We start from the raw sequence: 13,031 nt of genomic DNA on the forward strand, positions 1-13,031 counted from the left end.
CCAAAACATGCCACTGCACTCCAACCTGGATGACAAAGCAAAATTCTGTCTCAACAAAAAGAAAAAAAGAAAAAAAGAGACTTGTCAAATAACTTGGAATATACCAGCTAATTTTAGGAAGGTAGATATAAACAAATAACATACTAAACAGAAAGCTACCTCTAGAAAAGAATTATTAAGTAACTCTTAGGGAATTAGCATCAAAAAGCTTTTTCTCATATACTACTGTTACTTCTACTGTTAAAATGTATAAGCTTTCCTTTTTCATTAACATTGGATATCTAGAACAAATTTTTAAAGCTTTCTTCTGGTATTCCTCACATAAAGATCAGCAATTGCGTAAAATAGCAGACTTTCTTTTTTCATTTTCTAGGTTCAAAAGCACACTTTGATTTTCTTGCACATTTTGGGGAATGAGATAATCAAAACTAATATTTTAATGAGGATTGATTAAATCCATCCTATTGTTTTATGATGAATAGGAAACATTTATTAACTAAAAAATAGCTGTAACTGTCAAAACTACCAGGAAGCAGACTAAGCATTGCTATTTAATTCTCACAACATATATTTAAAATAGGTACTATTGATTTATATTTTACATATGAGGTGTGGCCACTGGCCCTCAAGAAACACAGTGAGCCAGGGATAAAACTGAGATTCAAATTCAGGTCTGACCACAAAACACTTTTCTGTGATTAATTTGTGTAGCCAATTTAATTTCTTAAAATTTTATAACTACTTAATCCCAGCACTTTGGGAGGCCGAGGCGGGTGGATCACGAGGTCGAGAGATCGAGACCATCCTGGTCAACATGGTGAAACCCCGTCTCTACTAAAAATACAAAAAATTAGCTGGGCATGGTGGCGTGTGCCTGTAATCCCAGCTACTCAGGAGGCTGAGGCAGGAGAATTGCCTGAACCCAGGAGGCGGAGGTTGCGGTGAGCCGAGATTGCGCCATTGCACTCCAGCCTGGGTAACAAGAGTGAAACTCCGTCTCAAAAAAAAAAAAAAAAAAAAAAAAAAAAAAAAAATTTACAACTACTATACTTTTAGATTGAAGAAAAAGAATGTGAATATTCTTTGGTCATTATAATTTTATCACTGATGAATTTTGTATTCAAATATATATTGTTAATATAAAGTTCGCCTTGACTACTTTTATAGATCTGGGATTTAGAGATTTTAGGTTACACAGAGCTAGTATAACAAACATAGCAGTTTTCATTTAATGTATGACATATTTATTAATCACATTGTTTTATAGGTTTAATAAGCTTTTGGTTTGGTGATAGGGCCATCATCGCAAAATTTTTCTTTCTTTTACAATTTCCCATTTTTGAGATAATTACCAAAACACCCCAAAACTAAGGAGTCTCTTAATATAGATATACACATAACTTTATATAAGTGACTTCATAGCAAGTCAAATATAAATATAATCTTCAATGTGCATCTGATTCTGAAAGAGAGAAAAAAGTATGAAACATTTTATCCTTTCCTCAGATTGACTAACATCATTCAAAGTCAATTCTTCTGAAATTATACTAGATTAAATGCATAATTCTCTGGCCTCAGCATCTTACTCTACCAGCCTTTATCTAACTTTTGGAATAAATGGGTTAACTACTGACCTTTCTAAACTAGAAGCTCAAATATCTCCTCGTTAATTAGAAAAAAAAGAGAATCCCCATAGTTTTACATGTTTTATATTAACTGCAGCAAATTCTCACTTTGCATGTAAGACACTGAGTAGTCAAGAGTCCTGGACACATGTAGAAATGGAGGTTTCTTTGTTACACCATTTTGAAGAAAATTCAGATTAAGGAAAGACTGACACAATGTAATTCCTTTGTGTTGGTTTCTATATTCTCTTATTTGCTCAATAAAAGATATTTTATTAACAAAGTTAAACTTCTAAGGTCTAAAAACATTGAGATATTAATATAGGCTTGTGAAATGTTTTCACGTATTATTTGCGTCTTTACTGCCGTTCTTTGGAAGTGATACCTATTTACATAGATAGATGCACTTCAAATTATTGTTCTTCTCATTCAAACTGCTAACCAAAAATTGCATTCACCACTTATTCATTTAACTAATGTTTATGAAACACACTCTGTACCAGGCACTATTTGTAAGGTGGAAAGTAATTTTGCGTCTGGAAGGCACTAGATTGGAGAAAAAAAGACAAACTTTTTGATCAAGCCAGATGGCCATCTTCAACTGGATATTGAAAGCTATTCTTCATTTGCTTTCCTTGCATATTTGATTTTTAAAAACTATCTGCTTCCTAATAGTAACAGACTTTTGTCGTTTTTGTATGTTATATTTAATATGTCTTTTTTGATATAATTTTGTTTTATCATATATAAATAAGTTAGCATTTGAGAGCACAATTTTAGAGCAAGAAAATCTTATTTCTAATTGTTTATAAATAATTATGATAATCATAATGATTATCTAGAAGTGATAATTTCATAAGAATTATTTCCTACTTCTACATATTGGTAGTGTCATTTGGACTCTCAAATATTCAGCATTCCTACCTTTAAATGAGATAAAAACTTTCTTGTCATTTTATTTAAGCATTGAATAAGATGTAATGTATATGTAAAGTAACTAGCTCTGGGATTGATTATAAATTTTCATTAATAGCTATTAATATTTTAATAATTCTTTTATTGATATTTAGGTCTAAATAATTTTTTAGCACTGTGTTTCAAAAGCAGTAACTTAAACATGTTTTAAAGAGGATATTTCTGCATAAAATATTTTTCTAGCTGTCAGAACTTCAACAAATAATATAATATAAGCTCTATCTGGAACATATTAAAGTAGTGAAATTCAAAAATATGTTGGGTCACTATTAAAAAAGACCTAAGTCATTCTGAGGAGAGATATGAAATTATTCAAATTAATTTAAATTTTGGATTTCTATCATGACAGAACAAACAACCAATTCCTCTCTCTTAATGTGTAGTATTCACAAAAAAGAAATATATTTCAAAGTTTGACTAATGCTAATTTATTTTTAAATACTTAAATTTCATATTTATTTAGAGTGGTATGAGGCACACCAGTGAATTAAAGAATATGATATTTAGCGTATAATTTCAACATTTCAAAATGTTGTCAGTAATTCCTTATTTCTCACTGCTTAAATTCTTTATATATTTCTCAAAATATATTGAATTAGTTCTAATTTTTCCAGAATTTGAATGCTGTTAAAATATTAAATATACAATTTAATCCTGTACAGAATGTGTGCAACATAGAAGAACTTTGCATCCTATGAAGCGTTGCATTTTTATTCCATGGTCATGGAATAAACATGACCTTATCTGGAAGCTGCTTAAAGCATTTATACATTCCCTACTGGATATGTGTACTTAATTACCCTCTGAGTTCAGAAATTGATACTGTAGCATGAATTATTAGCTGTCTTGGCTTTCATATGTATTTTTAAATTTGTTATAAACACAGCGAATTAAATTTATTTTTCAGGATAATGAAATGATAATGCACTTTAGGTCATTTATTCTGATCTGTGGGTACCCAATGATAATCTGTGGTAATGTGTTGAATATTTATTGCATGCAGGGGCATTTTAGAGTTTTTCTCTCACTTCTTATTATCCTCTACATAACACATCCAACCTTTGAGGCTCACAGTCTCAACCTAGTCTGTCACTTTAATCACACTTTCAGTATTTGCACTTTAATCATTTTATTCTCTTATCATATGTTTCTAAGTAATGAAAAGCTCTTTATTTTTAATGTTTGAGTAAAATCTTCCGATATAATCAAAATGTTATTTTTGATACTTTGAAACTGCAACATAGTGTACAATGATCCTGAGATTGCATTACCTATTGGATTGCTAGAGTTGAGTTCTTTTTAAAGTTTGATACATTTTTAGGTAAGTATAGTCATACATGGTGTAGAGCTGGTTCTGTCAGTGATGGACAGCATGTATGGTGGTTGTCCTACAAGGTAATAATCATGTGTTTTCACCGTACCTTTTCTATGTTTAGATATAGAAATGATATATTATTGTGTTACAGTTGTTTACAGTATTCAGTACAGTAACATGCTGTGTACAGGTTTGTAGCCTAGAAGCAATAGGCTATATATCTTACAGTCTAGGTGCCCAGCAGGCTCTACTATCTAGGTTTATGTAAGGATGCTCTATGATGTTTGCACAGTGATGCGATTACACATTTCTTAATATGTCTGCCCATTGTTAAGTGACACACAAGTGTAAATATGCTTTCTTCCTTGCCTTTCCAACCTGTAAGGCTAAATGGCAACCTAAATTGTATTTATTCTTACCAACACCTTTACAGTGGTTAAAGGATTTCAGCTACATAGGAAGAATAAGTTCCAATGTTCTATACCAATGTGGGATAATTACAGTTAATGATGATATATTATATAGTTTCAAATATCTGGAAGGTGGATGTTGAATGTTCTCAACACAAAGAAATAATAAATGTTTGAGATTATGGACATGGCAATTACCCTGATCTGATCACTATACATTACATTTACTGAAACGTCACTATGACTATGAAAAATTGTTACATGTCTATTTAAAAAAAAAATTACTCAATTTTATCTGAGAGTCTGCAAGGGTGCCTCACATAAGTTCATGAATAACACCTTAATGAATTTCCTCTCATGCCTGCTCAATTGATGTCTATTGTATACCTCATCAAAAGAGCACCTCTGCTCTTTACATCTACCAGGAGAACACTTTCACCCGTGTGACCTGCACATTTGCCTTATACCAGCAAGGCTGCTCATTTTTGAGTCTTCACAGATGTCCTGTGATTTCTGGAGTCCTCAAGACACTGACTTGCTGGTATACACTGCACAAGAGAAAAGAATACCACACCCTTGTTCCCAGCACTCGTTTGCTTTCTGTTCACTGGGGATCCGAAGCCACATTCTGAGAGCCAGCAGTCTACTTTCCAAAGAACTCAGACTTGAATACAAGGGGCCTAATCTGGAAAACTATCCAAGACAGATACCATTCTGTTATCTTTCTCTTCCCTCACCTAGTACCTACCTTCACTCAGATCTCTATCTCCTCCAATTAAGGAGAAAATTCTCCTTCTCTACCAATGCATCACATATTTTCAAACATTTTTGAATTTTCTTATGATTTGGCAGAACTCCTGACTATATTACTAAATATATAATATACATAGTCTATATATGTGTACCTCTATGTTCATCTCCTAGAAAGAACGTGAATCAGAGTTCTCTGACACAATTGCTTTCTTCCTCTTGCAGGTGACAATATGTGCCGAGCAAATAATGGGGGCTGTAGTACCCTTTGCTTGGCTATCCCAGGAGGCCGGGTGTGTGCTTGTGCTGATAATCAACTTTTGGATGAAAATGGGACAACCTGCACATGTAAGTTCTTTTCATGTTACACTCATTGTTTATTGGGCTCTTCCTCAAGACTAGAAGCAGAAGAAACCAAAGGAATTAAAATGGGACTTAGAAAAAGAAATTTGGATAATTACTTAATTTTTTGGACTATAAATTTTTAACTGATGACTTTCAAATATATAGACGAATATTGACAATGATGGTGTTTTGTGGATTTCACTGCTATGCATAGTTTAGTAAAAAAAAATTGAATAAGTATATGCCACACAAGCATAAGAGAACTTCGTTATAAAAAGTCGCAGCTAAAAGTGCATTGTTGTCAATTAGATAGATGGTATGTTGACGCACAACATAGGCCTCCAATAACTTTAAATGGCTTACTGACTCAGTTATCTATATTTGGTGGTGAAGAGCAAGGAAGGAGGCAAAAAGGAATTTCTGGACTATCCAAATGCTGAATTAACTGGATTGATTGATCTAGATTAAAGGCAATTTTATTAACTTTTGCTGACATTTCTCAAATTATTGTGTCTTAATATTCTTTTTTTTTACATAGTTTAATTTTTATTGTTATGTGTTTGGTTATGTCTTAATATTCTTATATGACTTTTGAAGTTTGTTTTTTCTACTCCATGTGGTGTCCCTGAAGCACAGTAACAGCAACAAGGCTGTTTGTATTGAATACTATATAAAATGTTTAGAATGATTTAATCTTGAATTGTGTGTTAGTTCTTTAGAAGAAGAGAATAAATAGAATGTATAAAATACATAGAAGAAGATTTATTATAAGGAATTGCTTTGTGTAATTATAAAAACTGATGAGTCTTAAGATCTGCAGATGGAAAGCTGCAAATCCATGAGAATCCATGGTACGTATCTAGTCCAAGTGTCAGCAGGCTTGAGACACAGGAAGTGCTGATGTTTCAGTTTATGGCCAAAGACAGGAAGAAATCTATGTCCCAGTTCAGATAGTCAGGCAGGTGAAGTTTATTTTGCCTGTGAGAGGGTCAGCCGTTTTTTTTAAACTCTGGCCAGCTGATTAGAGCAAGCCCACCCACACTACTGAGGACAGTCTACTTCTCTCACTTTACTAATTCAAATATTAATATCATCCAAAGCACCCTAACAGACAGACCTAGGATAATGTGTGACCAAACATCTGAGCGCCCCATGTCCCAGTCAAGTTGGCATATAAAATTAATCATCACAAATTGCTAAGTAAACATTTCATGTATTTATTTTATCATTTATAATGATCGTCTCTTGTGAGAGAGGAAGGATAAGTGTAATAAAAAGAACTTCACTATATCCATAACATCTTCTCTCTTCCGATGAAGAAAAGATATATTTTTAAAAGCATATTTAAAATTTAAGACATTTAAGAAAATATCTTAAAAATAAAAAATCTACTTTGTATGCCACTATTTAGAAATAAACCACTAAGAAATCTTAATGGAGTTTCAGGTTATTTTTACTACTAGTGATAATAATCGTAGGCCAGATTTAGTGAATGCATACACTGGTATGGATGTGAAACTCTTTAGCCCAGTTTGTGATTCTTATTAGTCTTTACAAAAACTATGTAAGGATGATAATATTGCTCTCTGCATTAGTCCATTTTTACACTGCTGATAAAGACACACCCAAGACTGGGCAATTTACAAAAGAAAGAGGTTTAATGGACTCACAGTTCCACATGGCTGGAGAGGCTTCACCATCATGATGGACGACAAGGAGGAGCAAGTCACATCTAACATGGATGGTGGCAGGCAACAGAAGAGAGCTTGTACAGGGAGCCCACCCCTTTTAAAACCATCAGATCTCATGAGTCTTATTCACTATCATGAGAACAGCATGGGAAAGAACTGCCCCCATAATTCAATCACCTCCCACAGGCTTCCTCCCAGGACACATGAGAATTGTGGGAGTTACAATTCAAGATGAAATTTGGTTGGGAACACAGCTAAGTCATATCACTATCTTACTTTAGAATTTATAATTTAAACTTTCAGGCTAATTACTTTTCAAGTTTACATAGTAAGTACAACATCTGGAATTTAGACCCCAAATTCTGTCATTTTTACTTAATATGAGCATAAGCATCTATTGTAACCAAATCTCTTTGTAAACGTAATTTTTAATGACTGCCTTTTAAACCATTTATTTTCTTTTTATAGTTGATGCTTGTGATTATTTATGATTCATTGTTAAAGGTCTGCTTCTGTCACAATTTATGACTTTTTATGTATTTTCCATATAGTTTATGTCCAATAGGTATTGCATGTTCTTTAGGTATTTGTAGTAATACCCTCAGTTTTAAATTATTTTATTATTTTGAGTTCCAGCTACTTGACATGATAACTTTGGTTTCCTTTCTGCTACTTTTTTCACCTCAATTTCACTTATTATAAAATTAGCATATCTGACCAAGAATATGATTTTGAATTACCAAAAATAAGTTCTTTTTATAAAAATATTTTTGACATTTATATTTAGTTAATCAATTTTACAATATTTTAGGCATAGATCAGTATTTCACTACCTGTGTTGCTTAGTGCTTAAACTTTTAGCACTCCATTGTTTATTTATTCATTTTCCCTGATGTGACTATATCTTGAAATAACTTCTTCAAGAAAACTACATGGAATACAGTGAGACCCCTGTACTGAATACCTATACTTTTGTTTTTTAATCTTCTAACCAATATAGTATAGAAACCATTTACATAGTATTTGCCTTGTGTTAGGTACTATAAGTAATCTAGAAATGATTGAAGTATATGAGAGGATTTATATAGGTTATATGCAGCAAATATTGCACTATTTTATAAAAAGGACTTGAGTATCCGTGGATTTTGGTATTTACAGGGCATCCTGGAATCAATCCCAATGGATATTGAGGGATGACTATATATATTGTTGAGTTCCAAATATGACTCCTGTGCTTTTATGTAAATAGCATTTCTTCTGAATATTAATTTGTGGCTGAACAAAATCTCCCTTCATAATTCTACAAGTTTGCATCTATTGTATTCTGTAATTACATATTTCAGAACACAAATATGAATTTTACCTTTCTAGTAAGGTTTTTTTCTTTAGTAATAGAACTTTATAAATTGCCTGTAAGTTGATTTTGGTGGAAGACAGTTCTCAGAGGTAAACTTCCTCTGAGTCACCAGGTGATTTTTTCTGTTTGTTTATTCTGTGGTATTATTTTAGGTCTCATTTTATTGTTTATCATCAGAAGAGAAAGAAACCTATCAAGACCCACAGTTTGCCTACAGGCAAGGATTAAGTATGACTTTGAACAACTTAAAGTCTGCCAAGTTGGCTGCCAGGCTGAATCTTATTTTAGTTATTGGGAGAAAAATATGTTTTATGTCTACATTTGCTGGTTTAATTTTTCAGTTTCTACCAAGGAATCTTTTAAAATTGTTTTCCTGGCATAAAACGGAATTTTCTGCTGGCCCAATAAAATGACTGACATTTTGAAAAGATGAAATGTATACGTATGTGCACACGCGCATGCATGCACACACACACATGCACAGTAGCTTGCATGGACTTCTATCAAGTCTCATCATGCCTTTGTTCCACCCATAAACTTGCTCTTAAAGATGGGAGGTAGCACAATAAATGCTTTTATTTTGGTAGGTGCAGACCTTATAGTCTGTGCTGCAGGAGCAAAGGATAGCTCTGCCTACCTACAGACGAACAGGCTTATTCAATTCCCAATGGAATAACTTAGAGGGACTCATAAATAATTTTTTAAATATAATTCTACTGGCCTTGCAAAAAGTGAAAATTCCCTTACAATAGTGCCAATAGAATTATTGAAAGGCCAAATTCTCTGAGATCTGGTAAGTTTTACTTTTTGTTCTTTGTCATTGTAGGAAGTTACAGGAGGGGACTTGGATTCATCAGATACCAATATTTGAATAGTATTTTGAGGTTAAAATTTTCTACTTAGTATTTTAATTTCAATCATGTGGATCATAATTATGTGGATCATTGGCCTTCAAATTATATTTTCTATTTCTTTCATTCTTATGCTCCATTAAAATTATATGGGTTACTTTTAATACATCTGTATTGATATAGGTATAGGAAAGATATTGATGGATTGATAAATGAAAAAAACAGTATTATAGACTGTTTTTTCATTTATTTATGAGAGGAAAGACAAAATGAGAGGAAAAACACTGCCAATATAAAAGTGAGCTGGAATAAGCAGAAGTAAAGCATAAAGAATTAACATTAAAAAAATATGTAGGAAGTAAAATCCTGCAAAGATTTTATCATGACTTACATGAATTGTTATGATTTGCATTGATTTCCTATTTCCATGTACATTCTTGTGGCTCAAAGGAAAATAAAAGATGAGTTAAAAATCAGTCCTTTGTGAGTATAAAGCTTGCTCCTTTGGCCCACGGTGCAAGCGGAATGTAGGAAGTAAGGCTCATTGGGGTATACACTGACCCTTAACTTAGACTCTAGTCCCTGGGGAGAAGCCTGTGGCACCTCTGCCTGTACTTGTAATACACACATCTAAAGCACTCCTATACCATATTTTGAGTATCACCAAGTCAATGGCAAATGCTTCTCCTCACATCCACTTAAGCCCCTAAAACTAAAAAATTGTCTTAATTGCTTACTTTTATATTTTACTGACTGTTCCATCTCAGAGTTACATCTTGTCTTTTGATCAAGCTTGTCCTTTATGTTTATTTTAACAAGGTTCACCTGTGTTTAAATATCATGGTGGGAGAGGACACACAAAAATATTTGCTTGAGTTCTGTACTCTATTAGAAATAGCCCTGTCTGGCCAGGTGTGGTGCCTCACACCTGTAATCCTAACAGTTTGAGAGACTGAAGCTAGAAGATTGCTTGAGTCCAAGAGTTCAAGACCGGCTTAGGCAACATAGTAAGACTTTGTCTCTTGAAAAAAGAAAAAAATATTAGCGAGGCATGGTGGTATACGCTTGTAGACCCAACTACTCAGGCGGATGAGGTGGGGGCTCACTTGAGCCTAGGAAGCTGAGGATGCAGTGAGATGTGATTGTATGTGCCACTGCTCTCCAGCCTGGATGACAGAGCAAGACCCCATCTCAAAAATAAATAAATAAATAAATAATTAATTAAATGGCCCCGTCACCTTCTCCAAATCCACACATGAGTTTTCAGTATTCCTTTTCCTCAGCGGTGACTACCAGTCCCTCTTTTTATTTATTTATTTATTTATTTATTTATTTATTTATTTAGTATCTCTGACCTTTCATCCTTACTCTACCTTATTTGGTTTCTTTCTTGCCATACTGCCAAACCAAAAACAACAAAACATGTTCAGTAGTTTCTTGGAAGCCACACATACAAATATATTAAAAGAAACTCTAACTGAACACACACTTCAGTAGCACTTGAAATGATTCAGACTGATGCTTAACTATGGAAGAAAAAAAAAGATAAGATGTATTTATTTTGAAATAACCCAGACTATCACTTCATATCTCCATGTAAATAAAAATTAAATGACTTTGGCTTGTAAGGAAATACTGTGTACAATATTGTTTACAAAGCCGATTTTAGAAAATCTGTTACCACGGTTGTACACATGTGATTTTACACCTGGTGAAAGGTAGAGGAATTTCTTTTCTGAGACTATTGGTTTCTTTCTAATATCTGTAATTCACAGATGAAGTAACCCCAACACAATAAAAAGGAAAAGAAAGAAGAAGATTCTGTCTATATTCATTGCACTAAACAATGTTAAATCAACAAGAATAAGTTTTTATTTGAGAATTTGTACTTGCACTTGGGTGTTAAAACTTCTGCTATACCTTCTAAGATGGCCTGCAACTTGCCTAGTTCCTTTCAACTGTATTAGAAAATATTTAGGGAAATAATATGCTGACTCACTTCATGCAAAGAAAGAACCCAAGTATGTTTTTAGAAATTATTTCAGTTCCTTTTTATTTAATTGTAAAGGTTTTTCAAGGATAGGTTAGCCATAGTTTGCAGGTTAAAAAAAAACTGCAGACAACTACAAATGGAATTCATGGTTGCAGAGCACAGGAGTGCAAAGGAAATATCAGTATGCCAGTGACCTCTCATTAGTGCTGATTCTTCTGGATGTCTGGTTTAGTTCAGTTAGATTATAGTCACATAAACTGGAATTAACTGGACTAACTTTGTAATCTGAGTCAAACAAGCAAAATAAAGTTGCAACCATTGTGACGTCTTCCTGGTTTCAGTCATCCTTGTTGAATTGACATCAGATGTACAAAAACCCACTGGCAAATGTTCAAGCTGTACTAAACATCCATGACTATTTCTCAATAAACTTGCAACATAAGGCTATACCAGAAAAAACATGTACCCAACAGAAAAATATTGACATGCTACATGGTTGATTAAGGATGAATTCTAATGCCATGCATGGAAGGAATCAAGAATGAGAGTAGGCTGGACTCTTTGTCTTTTGAATCTTGTGTGTCATGGTCAAATCCTCTCACAACTAGAAATGATGTTGGGTATATAGCATAGTAACTTGGAACTTAAAACCACTGAGAAGCATGTGTAAAGCTGGGTGATCAATTACTAAGCAAACCTTATATTTCTCTTGACACATTTGTGGGGAATAAAATCACAACACAGAATATTAATAAATGACAATATGACTAATCCCAAAAAGTAAATTAGATTCCAAAGACAGTGAGTCACTATTAACAACATCAAAAAACTCCATCAAGATTATTGTGTCTAAAGTGAAGAAACAGTAATTCTTTAATTCTTCTTTAGCATCCTGAAACAAAAAGACAGAATTTTTCAATGTGCCTCACTGCCGGGAGAGCAACTTGAATGTTGCAAAAACACTGGTTATCCAAGGGACAGCATTACACAATCATGTGTCAATGGTACTCTATGACTCTTATCACCTTCTGGAGCTCCACATATATTCCTCTGTCAGATACAGGGCTTCACTATGGTGAACCATTTGTCTGCTTGGCTGTGACAAGCCTTATGTTCTAGGATATATGCAATCTAATGTGTAGTAAAAAGTTTAAGGCAGTAAAAAGTTTAGAAGCCCATCCAGATGAATATTTATGGCCTTCTGTGCATAGGAACTCACAGAAGATTATGTACCACTGAGATTGGCTGCTCAGAAGACCACTCTATCTAATGAAAGGTCATCCTGTTATGTTCTAAAGGAGAAAAATCAAAACCTATAGCAGCATTTTTCACACAGTTGTCTTCCAATATAAGCAAGCTTACATAAAAAGATCCAGCAAACCACAACTTCAAGTTTTCTTTTTGGTTCTTTTCTCTCTTCCTGCTTAAATAAAGAAGGAATAAGAGATTCTGGATTCCCAAAATGAAGAAACAAACAAAGAAACAAAATGGTTAAACAAATAAATGTTTCTCAATATCAGATAAGCAGAAACAAGAAAACTTTTTATTTTATTTTATCTTTTTCCATGGAACAAATGCTGTTATGACTTAGTTATCATAATTCTGATGCAGTTGACAGTAAAGCATTAATTGAGGGAGAAAAGTATTTTAGAATAGGTCACCACACTGGATTTGAAAAGAGAAAAAGCAAAGTCAGAAGCATCAACAGTTGTTTGTGGA

General features: G+C 33.3%; 1 protein-coding gene across 4 annotated transcripts in view; it reads left to right on the forward strand.

Annotated features, from left to right (window-relative positions):
• LRP1B (LDL receptor related protein 1B) overlaps positions 1 to 13,031 on the forward strand; it is a 1,884,038-nt gene that overhangs the window by 1,118,907 nt on the left and 752,100 nt on the right. For all 4 annotated transcript variants that reach the window (XM_003921997.4, XM_074399735.1, XM_074399736.1 and 1 more), the window contains exon 15: positions 5,301 to 5,423. In XM_003921997.4, coding sequence (XP_003922046.1) covers positions 5,301 to 5,423 — 123 coding nt within the window. The remainder of the gene's footprint in view (positions 1 to 5,300; positions 5,424 to 13,031) is intronic.

Source organism: Saimiri boliviensis, chromosome 5 (genome assembly GCF_048565385.1).
Source record: "Saimiri boliviensis isolate mSaiBol1 chromosome 5, mSaiBol1.pri, whole genome shotgun sequence".
In the NCBI taxonomy this organism is placed as follows: domain Eukaryota; kingdom Metazoa; phylum Chordata; class Mammalia; order Primates; family Cebidae; genus Saimiri; species Saimiri boliviensis.